The sequence below is a fragment of the Cebidichthys violaceus genome, unplaced genomic scaffold (genome assembly GCF_023349555.1).
Source record: "Cebidichthys violaceus isolate CVI_PGR_0920_01 unplaced genomic scaffold, fCebVio1.0.p SCAF_10, whole genome shotgun sequence".
Taxonomy (NCBI): domain Eukaryota; kingdom Metazoa; phylum Chordata; class Actinopteri; order Perciformes; family Stichaeidae; genus Cebidichthys; species Cebidichthys violaceus.
This window is the reverse complement of record NW_027176263.1, coordinates 15,446,512-15,467,341: the sequence shown is the minus strand read 5'-3', so window position 1 is coordinate 15,467,341 and position 20,830 is coordinate 15,446,512. Positions and strand designations below refer to the sequence as shown.

The following is a 20,830-nucleotide window of genomic DNA, read 5'->3' as shown; positions in this document are numbered from 1 at the left end:
TGCCATCATTTTACTCCCTTCTCCCTCGCTCTCTCAAACCGCAGCGCCCGACCGTGAAGCTCCATTCATCGCGGCCCAAGGCCTCATGTGTGGCTCTCTCTGTCTCCAACGCCATTGGTCAGAACGTGTAAGCGGGGCAAACGCACGCAGTGTCAACACGGCATTCACTCCTCCGGTGTGGGGGGGGGGGGGGGGCGGGGCAGTTAACCCCGCCCTCTCGCCACACAGATACCCCCTTATCGCCCTCCCGGCTCGGCTGCCAATCACGTGTTCGGAGGCCGCGCCTGGTCTAAGTAAAGCCCCTTACTGAACTAGATAGGACATGCTACATTTTACAGCTGCGTCTCTCAAACACCCGCCCCTCCGTCTCGTCCTCCCTCACCTTGTGTGAGTTTCAGACCGGCGGGCATGAGGGGCTGAGAAAGCTGAGCGGGGCAGAGTGAGTGACACATTTAGAGCACAGATAGCGATCGTTATTTCCAGGTCCCTCTCTCTCTCTCTCTCGCGTGCGGCACTCGAACCGTTGAGCCGCGGATGACAAATCGATGCTATAGATCCTGTAGGCCGTTTACCGGCCTGCTTTTTTTATAAAGGCGCCATCTCTTCAACTTAATGTGAGACTATGTACGCATACAGTACACTCAGCCGCTACAGCCTTTACACACAGGGAGTGTGACGAAGAAACGTCCCGGGAAATGCAAAATTTTTGTCACAAAAACATGTGAATTAACTGCATGAGGTAAAGGCCTGTAGTTGGTCTGGTACACTATTAGCATACGGTGGCTAGCGTCAGCTGCTGGTACTGATTTTTAGGACTCTTGTGCTACAGACCCACCATGTGTTAGCATTTAAAGTGAGGCTATGCAACTTCTGAAAGAGGAAGTAACACGTTCTTTCTCGTTTACACATGAAAGGCAAGAGAGGTCACCCTTGCATGGTTCGGTGCACACAGAGGTGTTTGCAGCTACAGTCCCGCTTGGTCTGGTATGAGAGGTACCGCTCCGCTTATTAGTGAACCCGTGGTTTTTTTTGTAACAGTGTCTTATGTCGGATTGTTCGTTTATCGTGGTCTTGGTATTGCAGATTAAAGGGCAGCCCAGAATATTCCTACCTGTGAGGACAGGGCAGCCAGAGGAACGGGCCAGGTTAGCATGTGTGTGTGTGTGTGTGTGTGTGTGTGTGTGCATCACAAACCACACCACAGTGAACAGGGCTGCATGAATCTGTAAACAGCCTTATACAGAGCTGCTTGCCTAAAGTCGGCCTGGCCGGGGCCCTTAATGGTATTTACACCCTCCATATTATTTACATTGGAAAACGGAGTAAAGAAAACATGTTTTATGAGAATTTTCCATCCGCAAAGACGTGATGTCAGCGCTGCTGCCTCGTATACAGGGTGGGGCGAGGTAAACAAACATGTCTCCCATCTCTCTGTCTCTCTCTCTCTTTCTCTCTCTCTCTCTGTCTCTCTCTGTCTCTCTCTGTCTCTCTCTCTCTCTCTCTCGCTGTCTCTCTCTCTCTCTCTCTCTCGCTCTCTCTCTCTCTGTCTCTCTCTCTCTCTGTCTCTCTCTCTCTCTCTCTCTTTCTCTCTCTCTCTCTCTCTCTCTCTCTCGCTCTCTCTCTCGCTCTCTCTCTCTCTTTCTCTCTCTCGCTCTCTCTCTCTCTTTCTCTCTCTCTCTCTTTCTCTCTCTCTCTGTGTCTCTCTCTCTCTCTCTCTCTCTCGCTCTCTCTCTCTCTCTTTCTCTCTCTCTCTGTCTCTCTCTCAGGGGTCAGAGAAAGGCAGAGTGAGGTGCTTCTCTGCTGTCTGCTCTCCCTGTTGATTCACAGATGGAGCTCAGAACCGGGGCCTGAACAAGCGCCAGGGGGCCGGGTGTTAGTAAACTGTGGAGAGCCCGAGGGAAGTACCTCATCCGACACACACACACACACACACACACACACACACACACACACACACACACAGGGCTGAGGGTTTACACTGCCCGAGGACCAAGAGAAGCATCTCATCTGCATTGCTCTCACACACACACACACACACACACACACACACACACACACACACACACACACACACACACACGCGCACACACACTGAGGAGCCACAAGCATTGGCGGTAAACACACACGCCTCTCACAAGATGCTCTTTAAATATTTACAGATCGGCAGACATCGAGGAGAGAGGAACATGGCGGACCAAACAGCACCGGGCCGAAACGTGACCGGACTGGGCCAACTCCCTCTGGCCCGCACATCTCCGCCCTCTCCAAGCCTCCGACACCCCCCCCCCCCCCAAAAGCTTCTGACTATCACCGGACTTCAAATCCACTGTGCAAACAACATTTACTTTTTCAGCGTCTGTGCACTGTGGCTTACCTTGACTTACCTTGCGGTAGCTGGGGGTGGGGGTGGGGGGGGGGGGGGGGGGGGGGGGGGGGGGGGGGGGGGTCTGTCACCTCAGCTAAGCGTGGGGCCGGAGGCCACATCTGGAAAATAAAGCGAAGATGATGTTTTTAGCTCCTGACAATGAGAGAGGCCGTGGCTGAGAGCTGAGAGCTAATATAAACTGTGACCTTTTGTCAGAGTTTCACACCACTGATACCACTTCATAAACTGTTACTTACTGTAATACTTGTGCTATCATGTATTTCATTTTTGCCATTTTTTTTGCAATACTGAATGGTGGTAACTGTCTGTATGTGGGGAGATAACAGCAGCAATAGTTAAACCAGATATCATTTCTACACATTCTCTCACTGATTTTGTTTCTTGTGAATTGAACTTTAATCGAGACTCGTAGCTGAACGGCATTGTTGGTAAAAACATGTTAATAGCTGGTTGAATTGTTGAATTTACCTTCACTTAAAGATTCCCTTGATTCAGGTTGTTTAGAACCTTAGACTCTATATCAGTAGAGGATGCAGTCGCCGTGACTTCACCCTTTGGTTGGTGGACTGCCGTTTCGAGGCCTTGAGTTTTGGCATTTTGTCGCCATGTTTTTTTGCAACCAGAAGTGAGTCAACAGACGCTGAAAAAGATACTTTTAGGTGACCAAAATGCTCCAATTAACTTTAATGAAAACACAGTGTGAAAAGGTTCAACAACTCCCAGACAACGTCGTGGTAGAGACCTGTCAGTCACAATGTAGCCCCGCCCTAAAGCATAGTCTGCTTTATGGTCTGTGTGACTCTAAATGGAGCATAATGTACTAAATGAACATCATGCTGTATTGAAGAAGACTGTAAACTAGAGATTGAGACCATAAACTCATGTTTACAATGTTTACTGAGGGAATAAATCAAGAGAGAAGTAGAGTCATTTTAGACTAGACTTCTATAGAATGGGACGTCTTTTTGTAACCAGTGAAAGGCGTGGCTATCTTGTGATTGACAGGCCAATCCACGGCGTTGTCGTCCACATTTTCGTCCTAAAACTTGAACCGTCTGACAGTGTGTCTTCAGCTCATGAAAGTGAAATGTTCCCTTTTTGGTTGTCTAAAAACGTCAGTTGTACTTAGCTCCAACCTTTGGTGACACAAACCAATGGGCGACGTCACGTTGGCTAAGTCCACTCGTTAACTGTTACGGTGATCTTGTTAGCAAACAGTTACCTATTTACACATTCAGCAAGCACAGAGCAACACTGGCTTTCATTTGGAGCCTTGTTTCTGGTCGCCCGACGAGTCCTGATAAGTCCAGTATTCTCTAAAGTTTTTCCTCCATTTCGGTCTCAAACCGACTCCCCCCGAGGGAAATATATGTCTCTTTAGCCGCAACATGCTCCAACACATTCACCAGCTAGTCTCTAACTGTCTCTGTCTGACCTTTGGTTGCCGGGTGGGCAGCGGACAGTGAATACATCTGAGTTTCACTTGCTAAAAACAGCCGCCTGCTGCTGCTTGCTGCTGAAAACCAGGTCAATGAGGGTCAGCCAATGACACAGAACCAGTGGGGTTTGTGGTCCACAACAGACTGATGGAACCTCAAGCAGAAGAATGTCACGGGGCCCCAGAGGACTCCTGCCTCCAGAAGCCAAAGACTCAGATATCAGCTGGCTTTTTAATTACCGACAGAAATAAGCAGCGCAGCTTCCAAGTCAACATCCAAATGATTTGAATTGACTGAGGAAGTCTGACAGACGCACACGTTCGTTTGAAGCTTGAAGCAGTGCCAGTCAGGTGACGTTCCAGGCCACTTTTACACACCCACACACACATACTACACGTTGTTTTACGGTGAAGCCATAATAGTGTCACATGAGGTTTGACAGTCAAAGATAAGCACACAAAGGGGACTTTGAAGGGTTCTTCAGTGATTTATGAAACCAGTGGCTCAGGGCCCTGGAGACAGGAGGGGCCTTTAGAGGGGCCTTCCCATCTAAAATAAGAAATTGTTTACTTTCACTTTTATTATGAGCAGCGATTATACCTTAAAGAAAGACAGAATTCACTTAGATCTCTGTAGTCGTCGACATCGTTACCTGAAGGAGGATCGGACCAAATGGAAGGAGAAAATGTTGGGGTTTTGTGACAACAAAAACGATGAACAACTTCTGCTCTCCACTCCCTACTTGGCTGAGCGCCACCCATCTGGCACCCGTGGGGGCTGAAAACAAAGTCTAAAAAGGCACGCGCTGTTACTACTTGACCCCCTGGGGGGCCGGGCTTAGCGTGGCCAAAACAATACCAGGACGAGCCGGGCCTTCCCAACGCGACAGAGGAACACAAATAGTAACTTCTCGAAAGCCGCCGCTACAGAGAAGAAGGGGAAACTGAAGGAGGAGGGGAAAAACAGCAGGACGAAGAAGAGGTGGAAATGGGTGGTGGCCAGGAAGCGGGACTCTTCCTGCCCTAATCACAAGTCAGAGAGTGTTTCCTTTCATTGTAGGAGCTCCAGATCCATTAACCAGCGAGACTCCTGTGTGCACACGCACACACACACACACACACACACACACACACACACACACACACACACACGAACACCACTATGAACACATCCTTATATGAAAAAGGTTTTTATAGACATATCTTTTACAGACCAAACATATATGAACATTAACACAATCAAACATTATACGCGGGTTTGTTCATTGACACACTGAGCCGCACACACACTCAGGTTTCCCAGACACACACACACACACACACACACACACTGAGTCACAGGATCGCAGATCCTACTTGGCAGGGCCCCGGCGCATTGTGCGGCCCTTTGGCTCTGCTCTGATAAACACTTCATTATGAAACCCTGAGGACACAGTAAATATTTGCCGAGGGCCCTTATCTGCCTGCCTTATCTTGGCGTGAACTCTCAGGCACCGCATGACTCCTGGGCCCTTTATTTTCTTAAAGCCTTTGCCACCGCTGTCAACTTCAGCCTGCAGACAGCAGTTCCCCTCTGAAAGGGCCCTGGAAAAAAAAAACGCAGCAGCGCAACAACAGGAAGATGCAGGCGATGGGCTTTTTATCTGGTCTGAACGTGGCCGGCCGTATTCTGGCCCTGCTTACAGGCGCCACCCGTCCCTGTTTTACCTGCTCAAGTGACTGATAGCAGAAAGACATTTACAGCTGCGGAGTTAATCAGTTATGGGTCAATATCTGGTGTCGGGTTCCCAGACGGACACGTCCATCTCGGCCCGTCTGACCTCAGAGCGCGGCGATGTCACTCGCCGTTACAGCTTTCTGAAGCGGCACAGAGGGTCATTCAGATGGGATTGATTTTGTCACGCCGATGAGCAATCAGTCCAGCTTTAAGCCAATACGACACGCACGGCTCAGCGTCACCGCTCATCTCATGTACTCAAGAACTGTACTAGAAGGAGAAGGTACTTATGGTACTGAACTTGGGTGTATCTTGTTGTTGTTGAGATGTTGTAGTTTGTACTCAGCAGCAGTAGATTTTACATAAAGACATGAATCCATTTTTGGTGGAGTGGAAGTGGAAAACTGCATTTTATAGGCCTATTAGCGCTTTAAAGATATTTAAACTGGTTAAAAAAAATAATAATAACTGGGTTGGTTGAAATCTAGGGCACAGAGCAGGTAAAATAATGCATTCATAATGCTAAAGAGATCATTTCTATAACCCATCTGTAAATCATTACAGTCTTTAGTTTCCAAGAAGCTGCTTTACTTATCTGTTAGATCTTATGGACGAGATCTAACAGGTGGATGGAAGATAAAAGATAAATGAGAAGAATATGATGTTAAAGGAACATGTTTTAATTCCACTACTCCAATAAGTAATGTTGCCCCATGGCTGCTTCCTCGCGGTTAAAGTTGATTTTAGTATCACGGAGCTTGAGATGCATGAATGAACATGAGTTTACAACCAACATTTTCCAACTCATTCAGGTCATAGAATTACAGATAGATGATCGATCTATGCAGCAGATGAGAGCAGCGATTGTTGGTCTTCGGGAGGTGGAAGACGTGAGACCAGATGTGGTGCTGCTGACTCTGTTCTTATAGGTTTACAGACTATAAAGCGCATTAAAGACGACATCATGTTTGAAACTTTTTCGGTGTTTATTTAGAAGTCAGAGGCTGGGAACACTCATTTTGTGGGTACCCCCGCATGGGCAAACTTCTCCCAAGTGGCGCCTTCTCCTTCTGTTGTGGGCGGGACTAAGACGCAAGGAGAGAAGGCAGGCCGGAGGTAAGGCCGGTGTTTGTTCGCTGCGTCCCATGCTAGCTAGCTAGCTAGCTTACAGCTAATTAATACTGTGTGGGCCGAATACACAAACGTCTCAGCGGTCAAATTCCCCCGAAAGATGCGAGGCCAAAATTGAAGACTATTGTGAAAAAGAACATGGCATTTTATATCAAACAAATCCATTTCAGTCGGTAAGAGCAGAGCTAACGTCAGTTAGTTAACGTTAGCCGTTATCAGCCGGTTGGCAGCACAGTTAGCTTAGCTAAATAACGGAGCTAACAGCACAGTCAAATTTCGGACAACCAACTTAATCAGACACGTGGGCCTATTATACTGTAGTTCATTCTCTGCTGTTCAGAGTAATCTAGCACAGACCAGTGTGTAACTGAGCTGATAGCCAATGTATGGAGGTTCCATTCACTTATATTATGGTGCGTTCAAAGCTCCAAACTGTAAAAATTAGATATTGAGTGAAGGTAAAAGTTATCACGATGTGTTCAAATATGATCTTGTAAAAATGTAGTTTTTGTCATAGTGTAGTTTCAATAAAAAAGTGAATGAATCTTATTTTCCGCCACATATTATTGCTAAATGTAGCACTTGAAGCAGCTCAGCATAAATTACCTGCTTGACTTCCTCAAAACTTTGCAGTAAGAAGACACTAAAAGCAAGTTCACGTCACAATTTTGCCAAAAAATTACACATTTACATTTTTCTAGATTTTATATTGTCCTGATTTTGTCTCCAAACAAATCGTTTGTACATAATACAACAAACAGAAAATGGTGTTCATGGTATACAAGACTATGAATGTTGTGACATATTATAGTTGACATTAAGCTTTTTCATGGGGCAAGTAGTGAAATTTCATTTGCCCGATACTTACCCATCAAAATGGAAAATGTCTGCCTATTAAAAAATAAATGAAATCAACTCGTTAGAGTTAATGTTATGAAATCTAATATCTATTTATATTGCTGTGGAAACATCTCTTTCAACCAACTGTATTTATTTAAGTTTCTCAACAAAATCTACATTTTACAAGATTATATTTCAACACGTCATGGTAACGTTGTCGTTTACCTTGTAGGCTATGGTTTGGAGCTCGGGCGCAGCATAATGTGCCTTTATGACACACTATATTATTATTTCAATAGCATGCTATACTAGATATGTTTTTTGATCCCGACGACCTCGCGAGGTCGAGGCGGCCAAGGTTTTCAGAGCCAGACGCCGCAGTTGCTCCGCAAGTCCCTGGGCATGATGGGAAGCGCCTGGCTGTCGCCCGACCAAACAGCTGATTGGCTCCTAGTTTTTGACAACAAACACCACGTTTTGTAGAAAATCCCAATTTTTCAAACTCTAGTTTGTAGGCTATTATTCTCATGCTGTGCAATGAAGGTTGAATCTGTTACCAAGCACGATCATAACAATGGTTATTTATAGCACTTATCAAAACCAGCAGCAAAGACGTGGAGAGAATAACGGACAGAATATATATAACGGCAGATACGCGCAGCTACCGTCAGCTGAGGCTCACCGGGGTTTACGGCCGGTAGGAATCCAACGGGTGTAAAACTCTTACCAGGGTTTGTGAGCGTTCTAGTAATAAGAGGATGAAGGTCATGAATCGAGGTTAAGGTTTAACATTTTAAAGTCACAATGAGGAATTTTTGTGGTGATTTTTGGTGGCCCCGGTGTTTCAGAGTGCCTTTAGAAAAGCTCTCATTTAACTGCGGCATGGTCTCTCAGTCTGCCCCCGATGGTTCAGGTTGTGTTCTGGTTCTGCCCATGCTAGAGCGGACCTAGCAATACGGCATGGTCCCCCCCCCCCCCCCCCCCCCCATCACCAAGGCAAAGATCTTTCCCACCTAATATATTGATATGTTTTCAGTACAAAATTTGGTTACAACCACCATCAGAGTTATGGAAACAAGAAGAACCGCTCCGCCCCTCCTCCAGAGGGACTCTCAGCCTGAGCTACAGCCACATTCAGCTGACGTTCCTGTGGATCTGGGCTCCTGATCAATTTCCATTTTAGAACCCCAGACGTCATTCCCTCAGACGGTGCAGACCTCTGTTTACAGCACATTACAGATCATGTCATATTCCGTAGTTTATTCAGGGCTCCGGTCTCTGCGGAGCTTTCAGAACCAGATGTGTTCCTGCACCAGAGCCCACCTACAGTTCGAGCTCTTCCTTGGGTTTGAGATTTGGGGACACCTGGAAACTAACAGGTCAGTGCTTTTATACTGTATGCTGAGGGCCCCGTGCCAAGTAGTGGCACAAGGCAGCCGGGGCTCCTCCAGAGCCGTGACGGGTTCAGGCTCTCGGCCCGGACCCGGAGACCGGACCCGGTGTAGGAAATCACAGCCCGGCAGTTTAAAGACTTTTGTTTTTTTGAAAATGATTTTTATTGGGAGAACTACAAAAAAAAAATGTACAGTACAAAGTTAAGTCTCACACTCAATTTGTAGTGAACTGACTCCACCCCCCAAAAAAAAGATCACAACTCACGTTGCCTTTTTTGTCCGTTTTTTGTTACATTCAAAAAGCTTTACTTCTGATAAAGTAGTCAAAAGTACATAGTGCGCTTCCCCCTGTACCTACTATGTACAAAACCAAACGTGTTCATCCACTTCTCTCTCCAGCAAACTCGAGACTCTAAACTAGATTTCAATATAAAAAATGAAAAAAAAAAAAAAAGAGCAAAAGGAAATCCAATGAGAGGAATGGGGCTTTAGAACGGTTCCGGTTGTTTTTGTCAGCGTGTCTGAGTGGTAACAACCTTTAAGAAATACAAAAATATTTCAGAATCCAACACTACATTCAGTTCAACCGCTGTATAAAAGATGGCATTTAGGAAAAATACTTTATTTGGTTAATTTTAAGGCATGTCAAGATGGTGAACCCCATATAGGCACTACACAATAATACTGGGGCACAAGGGATTGCTACATTCTTTAGCACGTGGCTGGAATCACAGTGTGACCTCGTGCAAACAGAGAGGAAAAAAAATGAAAATAAAAATACTTTTTGGTTAATTTATTGACTTGGGTTCTTTGTCACTGAAGTCTGATCTAGATCGACAAAAAGAAGTACGGTTTGGACGGTCTGTACAACCACATCGTTTATACATTCTACGGAAACATCTAAATAGGGATCCTCAAAAAAAAAAAAAAAAAGCCTTCTACAGCACTGACAACCTCAGGAGCAAACAGCAATCACGCAAACCTTTTTTTTTTTTTAATAAACGTAAACAAGGAAACAAAATTAATGAAATAAATATCACATACGTTCTCTTAAATTAAGATTTTTTTTTTTTAACTCATTTACAATAAAAATAACCGAGTGAAGTTACAAAAAAAAAAAAGGAGAAAAAAAAACAACAAAATATATATATTACTGTGAAAAGAACATACACTCCACTTTATGCAGATTAATAATGGCGACCATAATTTAAACATAAAAGAATATAGATCTATTGCTTCATCATACTTGATAAATACAGTATGGACACAAATTACCAATGTAGCCTATACTTTTTTCACAAGATAATAAATAAGTTAAATAGTCCATAGCCAGTTATGCACAGCTATGTATATCACTCAAAAAACAGCTAAAAAAATATATATTCAACCATCAGCAGTGATTTCCCCAAACGAACCCAACTCAAGAGTGCTTTTCATCCAAGCAACGAAGTAGACTAACCGAACGAACCACTGGGTGGCGCTGGGAGAAGACAGATCTGGAATGGAAGTTGAAGCTTTCAGAGAAGAAGAAGAAGGAAAAAAAAACACTTTGATAAAAAGGACAAAAAAAAAAAAAAGTTACTTTGAGTCAAGGCATATTCTTGGCAGGATGGGAGGAAATCTGAAAACCGCTTACAGTCTCTTCTTCTTCTTGTCAAGTCATGTTAACACATCTAATCCCAGGAGAAGTGTGGCTCGCCTGATAGAGCAAAAAAAGGGAGAGGGGTGGGGGGCTGCCATGAAGCCCTCGGGCAAGGCACTGATGGAATGCCTTTTGTTTGCTATCTAAGTTTTAATACAGCTATATTACATACATGGAGGAGAAAAAAAAATACTAAACTAATACCAGGTCAAGGACACTTAAATGTCTGAAGCTTTATTGATCCCTGTGGGGGGGGGGGGGGGGGGTCCTCTACTCTTGCCCCCCTCCAGGGAGGTCAGAGCAGGGTCAGCACCCCTGGAGCTGGTAGGGACTCAATGTCTTACTCAAAAAAAGGCACTTCGGCAGGGTGGTTGCTGCTGAAATGAGGGGTGGAGGGCCCCGGGGAGCAAAGGGGGGGGCTTGACCGGGATCCTCTGCTTGAAGGACAGTCTACCTCGCTCACTGACAACCCGCGGCTCCTCAAACCACCCTGCCGGACCAGTCCATAAATCCATAAGAAAAACAAAAACTAACACACGATTAGTCATCTGAAATCGACAGCCTGCTGAAGATTGGCAAACGCCTTCCAGCGTCCAGACTCGGGGACTCGGAGCCGCTGAGGCTCCCGGAAGAGCTGAGGGACCCGCTCGCGTAACTCTCCCGGTCGGAGAGCGAGTCCGGCGGGCTGGGAGGAGGCTCGAACACCGGCGACTCGCTGAGGCGGCGCAGCGCCTGCAAGTGGCTCATGTTGTACGTCGGAGGGGAGGGCGGGCACGCGCTGCTCTGCATGTTCCCGTAGTAGGCACCGGTGGAGTGGTTGTTGGCGTACCCGCTTGGGGTGTGCACAGCCAGGGGGGCCAGTAAGGCTTTTAAGTCCTGCCCGGGAAAGGAGAAGGCACTGTTGATGCAGGACACGGAGTTGGGAGAGAGCACGTCGTCGTAGAAGCTCGAGGTGGAGGTGCAGGAGGAGGAGGCGGTGGTGGGCGGCGGTGGGGTCCGGGACATGGGGCTGTCGAGCAGGGGAGACTCGAGCCCGTGGTGGGTGGAGAAGCCGGAGAAGCTGAGGCTGTGGTGAAGCTTTGGTCTGTCTCTCTGGGTGTAGCCGAGCTGCTGCGGCGGCAGGATGTCCCTCTGGCCGTAGCCGCACAGCTCGCGAGCCGACCTGGACTCCCCCGCCTGCATGTTAGCGTTGGCGGGCGGAGATGGCCGGCGCTCGTCGGCGTTGTGGATAAAGTGACACCGGGGACCGTACGGACAGAAACCGATGGTGTGGAAGGTGCGGCACGGCTCCGTTTTGTACTTAGGGTGGCGGGACAAGCTCCTCAACTCGTGGTAGCCGTGAGCGAACTGACACTTCTCCCCGTACTTGCACGACCCGTTCTCCTCGAAGGGCCGGCAGAGCTCGGTCTTGTAGCGGGTGGAGTTGATCTGAGAGCCGGGCTTCTGCTGCAGCATGCCCCGGTCTCCGTTGTCGCTGTAAGCGCGGTCGCGGAACTTGTTCTCCTTGTTCATGAGGGCCGTGGCGCTGCTGTTGCTGACCGGCGTGTTCTCCTTCAGGCTGCCGTAGGAGCCCATCGAGTATTTGTTGCCGTTGTTCATTGCCTCCAAGTTGCTGGTTGAGTTTCTGCGGAAAAATCCCGGCGTGAAGGGGCCACCGGAGCCCGGAGTCGTGACCGGAGCCCCGACCGCTTTCTTGTCCAGCATGCTGTTGATGTGGAGGGCGTTCATGTTCATGCTTTTATCTTGCTGTAGGAGAGAAAAGACACGAGTTAGTCAATGCACGTCTGGCAACACTTTTCTTACTATTTTGACCACATGGCACGTTTGAGACTGCGTTCGCCTGCAACGCGACAACCTGTTGCAGCCGAACACATGCAACAAGTCGGAGCGCGCTAACTTTAGCGCTTCAAAAAAAACAAACTCCGTATATCGTGTCAAACATTTACCTTGTAAAGCATGTCCATGTCGTAGAACGCAGACAAGACGGTCGCAGACATCTCTTTTCCCCAAGTTTGCTGCACTCCCTCTTTCATGGAGGACCGACCGGGATCCTTGAACGCGACGTGCGGAAGCGTTAGTTTGTGCCACGACTGGTTTTGGTTGAGGAAAAGTTGCCTTTAAAAGTTTGTGTGCAGCTTAAGTCCGCAGACGAAGGAGGTGGAGAAAAAAAAAAGGGGGGGTGTAGGTTTTTGTATTGTTGAGTCGTAGGTGGCTTTATGTCCTCCCCTCGAGAAGCGCTGAGCCAGAGTGCTTCACTGTGCGCTCGAGCCTTTTTGCATGGGTATAAATGCCTGGCGGTGGCCAGGGAGGGGCGAACTCAAGTCGGTGCAAAGTTTTGCGAGGAGCCGCCTCCTCCCCTCCTCCCGGAGGAAACTTCCACTCACCGGTTGGCCGCCTATTCTCTAACACCACGCCTTGAAATCCAACCCCAGCAAACGCGCCCCCACCACACACACACACACACACACACACACACACACACACACACACACACACACACACACACACACACACACACACACACACACACACACACACACACACACACACACACACACACACACACACACACACACACACACACACACACACACACACACACACACACACACACACACACACACACACTTTTAATCACACAACCATTTTTGTGGAAGTTGGTTTTGCTTTTTTTTTTTTTTTGGTCGACTCTTGCTGAGAAAGAATGTAGAAACACATCAGGAGGACATCTACTGCGCATGCGAGCTGTTCTACGGGAAAATAAACCGTACACACACACATTCACACCAGGGTCAGAGGGGGGCGAGGGGGGCTTTGTGCCTTGCTCAAAAGCAACACATGAATTTCAAACTTCAAAAACCGACCAGTGACAAGGCCACCCCTCTCCACCACCACACTTGGAAGCTGACACATACATTTGTAATGGAAGGAAACTCTCCCCCCCCCCCTCTCGCTCTCTCGGGGTGAGACCACAAGTATGAGCGGAGAGGAGTCCAGGCAGAGTGCAAGTACAATTTTTAGCTGCAAACCAGTTGCATAATCGACTTCACAGAGCAACAGCAAGCCTATTCCTTCTTCTTCTACTACACATGGCAAAGTAGACATGTTAATGCCTAGCGCGCGCACATGACCTACTTCCCTATTGTCTCAAAACTAAACATCAACATGTGGACTCCACCTCGAGCTTACAAAGCGCTCCTAAAGAACACGTTGAGTCATTCGAAACGCAAAGCGGATTTGCTTTTTGGTTAAATCTTTTTTTTTTTGAGCCACTCTTTGAGTTCCAAACCCCGACTTGTTTTTCTCCCAATCTCAGCCCAGACTGCAGGAATGTGGCTCTTCAATGCGGCGCGGCAGAGCAACACTGCCCCCATGCGGGCAAGATGAGAACTGCGCGGAGGAAAAAAAGACCGGAGCTCCCCCTGCTGGACGGAGCTGGAGCAAGATTTCAAGGCCCATTCAGATCCCATTTAGCAGTGAGAATGTCACTGTTACGGTCGAGAAAGGGTATTTTTGATGTCCCCTGTGTTTGTTTTTGCATACAGTAGAGCTCCAGACACAGAGGGGCATCTATGTTTAGGGATGTTTTTGGTCATTTAACCATACAGCCTAACCCGTCACCACAGCCCCCCCCCCACCATACTTGTGGAGTCAAAGAGTGCAGTGCGGTTGCAATAAGCTGCCCCTGTCTCAGCGTGATGTAACCTTCTCAGGATGGCAGAATGTTCACATGAAAATGTCAAACTACTCCGCTGAGCTCTTGAAGTTATGTCAAGTTTAAAATAAATAAAAAACCCACAGTGGAAAGATTGCAGTGTTGGCAGCAGAGACTCCAACTAGACAGGAGGGTGTAAAAAAAACGCTGTGCGACACACATATCACCAGAAATTGCCGGTTTCTGCGACACTGGTAACCATTAAGCCTTTTCCACATGGAATCATAATTGGAAGAGTGGTTTTAAAAAAAAAAAAAATAAATAAAAGATTTGTCTCCCTGTCACATGATTCAATATTTCTTTAAGCGCTGCATGGTTTGGTTGGAGAAGCCGGGAGGGAGGTAAAACAAAAAAAAAAAGTGGGAGGGGAAATAGCAACAGGCGAAAAACAAGTGACATAAGAGCTTGGAATCTACTACTACCAACCCTAAAATTAGTCTGAGGGCTGCCCCAGGACTATTTGTGCTTTGCAAGTTGTGATAAATAGTTTAATGTGAAGGACAGACGCAGCGAGGCTCCTGAGAAATCCCTCCAACATGTCCTCGTCCGCAGGAAAAAAACGCCCCCCCATCACACGGCGCTGCATTTAAAAAAGAAAAGTATTAGGGGATGTTGAGCCGTTCCAAAACATTACGTCAGTTTCACTGTAACAGGAAACATGGCAACCAGGGAGGGAGAGGGGTCCAGCTGTCTCTCACTCTCTCTCACTCTCTCACACACACACACACACACACACACACACACACACACACACACACACACACACACACACACACACACACACACACACACACACACACACACACAGGACAGTAGTCCATTGTGCCGTCCTCCTAATTACATAACCAGGAAAAGTAGAGGGAAGCATAAAAACACAGTCCAATGGGAAGAATCCTGCAGTAAATTAAATATCGCAGGAGAATAACACCTCGTATAAACATACAGTAGAAGTCTGAGGGAACCCTGGAACACAACTTTGGGGACGTGTCAAGAGAAGAAAACCCTCGCCTTCCACGATCCCCATGTCTGGGTTGTGAAGCCGCACAATCGAGTCATTGAAGTCGCCGCTCGAAGCCTTTAGTCGTCGTTTTTGTTCCCGACCCTTAAATCCCCGGAGGAAGCGGAACTTGCTGAATGTCGGACGCGTTTGTCGTGCGACACATTCCCCGCTGATAGGAGCACAGCGCCGGGTGTTGCGCTGAGTTATTGTTATGGCTTCAACACGCAAACTCTCACACGGCCTTCCAATTATTGTTGACGTTCAGCATTTTTTTTTTTCCCCTTTCGGGATAAAGTAGGACTTGGGAAACGAAAGTGCAGTTATGTTCGACATGTTTAATTGAAAAAAAAAGACATTGAGGAACGGTAATTGTAAAAATGAAAAACACATCTGGTAACCAATGAACACATGTAAGACAAAGTGAGAGACGAGGACAGAGTAAAAAAAACAAAGACTCCTGTTGTTTCCTTCATTCCCTTGTGATGAGAAGACTCGACCACAAAGCCGGTCTGTGGTCTCAAGCGTTCATTGAAGCGTTCATCTGATACTTTTCTTTCATTTCAATATTAAGAACCTTGACTTTACCAAATTTTACCCTAAAAACATAAAAAAATAAAAGCCAAACACGGCGACCTCCTCTAGCTCAGCCTCTCCAGCACATCTAGAGCCAGAGTGGACCTCTGGTGCCGCAGCAGCAGCCGGGCGTGCTCCGTGGTGGAGGAGAACTGGGGCAGGGCGGGGAGGGAGTCCAGGGCCCGCTGGGAGTCCAGGGCCCGGGCTCGGGCCCGAGTTGACAACGCACGGATTCGGTGGACCTGGTCCGGCCCCGAGAACCCCGGGGCCCGGGTCCGCTTGGAGGCCAGGATGAGGGAGCCGACGTGTCCGTGAAGCAGCTTCACCCACTGGACCGGCTCGGCCCACAGGTTCAGATCCCCCTTCTCGAACAGGAAGTCCTCTTCGTCCTGGTTAACAAGCGAAATGGGAGTCTGGTTACTGGGAGGTTGATTTAAATCAGTATTAATTCATTAATAAAAACATTTTTGGGCTGCTTTGGCAACAGAACAAGCTGTAAACACAACAAATATAAAGTAAACTGAATAAAGTTTCAGCCAACTCCCTACGCTGCTAAACGCTCCACTACGTAGCGTACGCTGCCTCTCAGCTGTTTATCGAAAGGAGCCGCTACACAGCGTGTGGCGGGAGAGCAGAAACCTTGGTGGCCTAAAGCTCTCAGCTGTTTTGACTGCTACACCACTGTGAGCAGAATCAAACTGAATAAAGTGCCCTCTGTCCCCGTAATCCACACAGACACCGAATAGGACGTTTATGCACCAAGTGTGAAATCACAGACCAAGGGCCCGAAGTGGTGATTTTACACTTGGTCCACAAACGTCCTATTTGTTCCCCCTGACAGCTAAGGAACAATCCGTGGTGCAGCCATAGAAAATGAAGCCGTGACAGCCTCCGTGGTCGTCGGTCAGCAGTTTCACTTCATGGGAATCACCGCTGAGAACATGACGTCTAACGCCTCGCAGTGTTCCTGTGATGTTTTTGTGCCGCAGGGTAACGTCAGCTGAGGTCACTGAGGCGAAGTCGCCCTCGAGGCTACGCGGCGGCGGCTTCTCACCAGACCGGGGGCTTCGTCCGCAACCGCCTCCTCGCCGGCGTCTTCGTCTCCCAGCAGCCACTCCGTCAGAGCGAGGACGCCCGCCGGCGTCCGCCCCCACAGCTCGAAGAGGCGACACAGGAGCCCCGCGCCCGAGTCCAGGGCCACCGGAGGACACACGGACGCACCTGTCACATCTGAGGGCAGAAGGAGGGACACGCGTTTATGCAAAGTCTGTAAACAGTGTTTAACATCTGAGACACACGAGGTCGACGGCCACGACAAGACTTCAAAGGCCGTCTGTGCACCGATCGCAAACAGCTTTTTTTGCTGCCGTGTTGACTGTGTGGAGTTTTTCCCACCCGCAGCCGGCTTGTGTTGCCGTGTCATTAGGTGACCGTGTCAGCTGAGTGGCGGTTGGACTTCTGGTTTGTTTCACCTTTAGTTCAGCTTTGGAGTGACCCGAGGACCTCTGCCCTGGGATCTAAGGTGGTGCTCAACCTCATAATGAGGTACGAGGTCAGGGAAACAACGGAGAAAGACTTAAACATGACGAGTGCGGAACTGGGAAGACGTTTAGAAAAGAAGCCCGCAGAGATGTACGACGAGTGTGGCAAACATCTCGGTGATTTGGTTTGACCCAGTCTGTGTTGCCGCTTCCTGCTGGTTAAAAACTACAACGATGTGTGTTGATTTGAACACAGAGCGGGGGGGAGGGCAGTGTCACTCGAGTCGCATGCGGAGACGCAGTCTTTCATAAGTTCTTATGCTAGTTCGCATAAGAACTATGCTAGTTAGAAAAATCAGGATGCACCTTTAAAACTTCAGAAAAGTATTAGCTGATGATATTAAACCTGAAAGTTCACGACTTTGCAGGAAGCTGTGATGACTCCTTTGATTATAGAAGCATATCTGGAGAAATGGGGCATTTTTATTTCCCAAATTGAAACTCTGGTTCGTGCACAATGCCTTTGAAGAGGTGGAAACGCGTAACAGAGTAAGAGGTCAAATAGACGCGGCCAGGAACGTCTACCATCACCTGATGTTTAAAAAAATCAAACGTGTTGAGGAGCGCCTGGTTTCTTCCCCCAGCATGAACGTGTCGAGTTAAACGTGGTCACCACGCCGAGATCCCTGGAGGAGAAACACGATTTCTCTGCCAATGAACGGCGCACACGGGTTTCTAATTGGGCTTTCTACGGGACGGGCTGTGCGTGAGGAAGCAGACCCAGCACGCCGAGTATCGCGTGATGCGGTGGCATGAAAGGAAAAAGCCGTTACCCGTAGTGGCGTGTCCCTGGATCCAAAAGAATCGAATCCAAGTTAAGTCTGACTGAAAAACTCAAACTGAAATAAATAATTCTAAATACGTCCCGTTTCCACAGATGAACAGTGAACGTTCTGTCAAATTCAGATGCAAGGAAAAAATGTGTGCGAGTCTGACGCAAGCAAGGGGAAAAAAAAAAAAAACCAACCTTTTCAGGCGGCAGGATTATCAAATATGAAATAAATATTCCACAAATTGAATCTGATTAATGAGCACCTGCGTGTCGAGACTTTTCCACCTTCACCTGATTTCCCCCAAGAACTTAACTGGTTGATGCTTGAGGAGTTTAAATGAAGCCTGGCTGACTGTATGATCCAAACTCTCTGTGTGTGTGTGTGTGTGTGTGTGTGTGTGTGTGTGTGTGTGTGTGTGTGTGTGTGTGTGTGTGTGTGTGTGTGTGTGTGTGTCTCCTCTGGGCTCGGAGGGCCTTCTGGGAAACAAGACTATAACTCACACAGCCGACCACGACCAGGGCGTGTGTGAGTGGACTCACAACTCTCCTGCGCGTTGCACCAATAAGCGTGCGCGCTCCGTTTCCTGTTTACGCGCTAATGAATGGATGTAGGAATGGATCGCCCGCATGTGTGAACATGACGTTCACGTGGTTCTTACATTTAGCGACTAAATAAATTATGTTTTTTTTTTTTATGTGTTTTTTTTTTTTTAGAGTAGTCTCGCTACAAATAGCCCTCTGTTGCCATAATGCTTCTACACATAAGCATGAGCCCTCGCTCACCCTGTTCTATACGAGAGCGGAGGAAGTGTGAGTGTGAGGACACGCACTTCAAACGGAAGGAAAACATAACGTACGACTTCATTTAACGACTCCAGTTGTCCAGCAACACAGAGGTTGTTTGTGTGTGTGTGTGTGTGTGTGTGTGTTGTTGTTGTTGTTCTCCCACCTTGACCATCCTCACCACACCTGACACCCAGATAACACCCAGAGACTTCAAAAGGCTTTGAGAGACACTAGACAAAACACTAGCACTATGGGAAGAGAGGAGGGAGGTATACAGACCCCACATCAGCACACATACAGTATAACACACACACACACACACACACACACACACACACAGATTGTTTTTCCTCTTTAGAGAGGAGGCGTAAAATGGAAGCAGAGCCTGAAGTCTGAGCGGAGAGGGAAACCCGCTCTGTGGACATTAGAGGCTGCTGATTGGACCGCATTAGAGGAGATTTAAGAGTTTAGGAGCTTGAGTGACGAATTCCTTTCTTTACCGAGAAGCCGCCTCTCTCTGGGACAGCCCCGGCCTCTGATGTCAAGCCTTTACAGGCCCCCTCCCCCCTCCCCCCTCCCCAACATTAAGGGACATAATAGGAAATTTTAGCTGCATTCAATTTATCTGCTTTTCTACGGCGGTTTCACACGTCGCTTAATGCGATTTCCCCCTCTGTGAGCTTTTGGCGCAAAATGCTCGGTTTCTCAAGGGGATTGTCTTTCACGCTGTTGCTGGCGTGTGTGTGTGTGTGTGTGTGTGTGTGTGTGTGTGTGTTTGTGCTGGCACGAGTTTAGTCCTATGTAGGAATTGTTTGAGTTTGTGTGAGTTTATGTAAGACAATCTTGTCTCCGCAAATGACAATACCAGAGCCAGTTGGTGGATGAATGGGTCCGATGTACGATGGGGTGAGGCTGTGTGTGTGTGTGTGTGTGTGTGTGTGTGTGTGTGTGTGTGTGTGTGTGTGTGTGTGTGTGTGCCATTGGCATCCACTGGCACACACTCCGTCCGCTGGCACTCTTTTGGTACATTTGAGTGGGCAGGGCTCTGTGTGAGGGGAAAACATAACCTTGTGGAAACAGTACAACAGTTGTACCATTCTGAGCTTTTTTATTTTGTTTTTTTTTAAACTGAACTAAGATCTTCGGTCGTGTCCGACAACCACGTTTTTAGAAAGTGCTTTATGTGTAAATTTACAAGAACCATAACAAGTCCTTTATCGTGCACACAGCATCATCTTTGCAAGCCAGGCTCTCCTGTGTTTGTGAAAAGGCGCTGTACTTATCACTGAATACAGTACAGCTAGGGCTGCTGGGAAAAGTTTTTCCAGGTATTATCTGCTTATGAAGACCATGATGGTAGGGTTAAAAGCTCTGGAAAAAGCTGGTAAAAGCACCTGGAGTTTCAAAGGTCGTCCTTTTTCGCTTTCGCTTATAAGTTAAAATGATGAGCGGCATTCCAAAGTCATCGTTTGATTAATGTACGGTGATCCAATCTGTAATGTTAACACAGAAATATCATTGTTTTTGGGGCTGACATGGATTCCGGCTAGAGACGTTGATGGCTAATCCACAAATTAAATTAAAACTAAGCTAATTAAAAACGTTTTGATACAGAAGAAGAGGTGGAGCAATGGTTGTCTAGAGCACCAACATCAAAGGGTGGAGTCTGGCAGAAGACCACTGTTGCAACACGTCGCTCACTCCCGTTATTTCTCCTCCTCTCTCTGCCGTCGCATCTCTAATGAAAAAGGAATACAAATGCCGTCTCATGCAAAACTAAAGCGATCTCATCTCGCGTTGTACCGATTCACTTCCTTCCCTGTTCTAGCCGGCTCATCTGACCGTATTGCACATAAAGTACTGTGTAGTTTAGACTGACCACGGGCTGATGGGTT

The 20,830-nt window shown here is 47.5% G+C and overlaps 2 protein-coding genes across 2 annotated transcripts in view; both read right to left on the bottom strand.

The window, feature by feature from the left end:
• Nucleotides 1-9,041: 9,041 nt before the first annotated feature.
• zfp36l2 (zinc finger protein 36, C3H type-like 2) lies at nucleotides 9,042-12,829 on the bottom strand. Its single transcript, XM_068727282.1, has 2 exons — nucleotides 12,495-12,829; nucleotides 9,042-12,294 (listed from the first exon to the last, which is right to left on the bottom strand). Exons 1-2 carry the CDS (start codon nucleotides 12,579-12,581, stop codon nucleotides 11,089-11,091), a joined length of 1,293 nt encoding a protein of 430 aa, XP_068583383.1. The 5' UTR covers nucleotides 12,582-12,829; the 3' UTR covers nucleotides 9,042-11,088.
• A 2,749-nt stretch (nucleotides 12,830-15,578) lies between these two features.
• Nucleotides 15,579-20,830, bottom strand: part of LOC137885138 (tRNA (32-2'-O)-methyltransferase regulator THADA-like) — a 78,412-nt gene continuing 73,160 nt past the window's right edge. Inside the window, 2 exon segments of the mRNA XM_068727292.1 lie at nucleotides 15,579-16,225; nucleotides 16,891-17,066. Coding sequence (XP_068583393.1) covers nucleotides 15,902-16,225; nucleotides 16,891-17,066 — 500 coding nt within the window. The 3' untranslated portion in view covers nucleotides 15,579-15,901.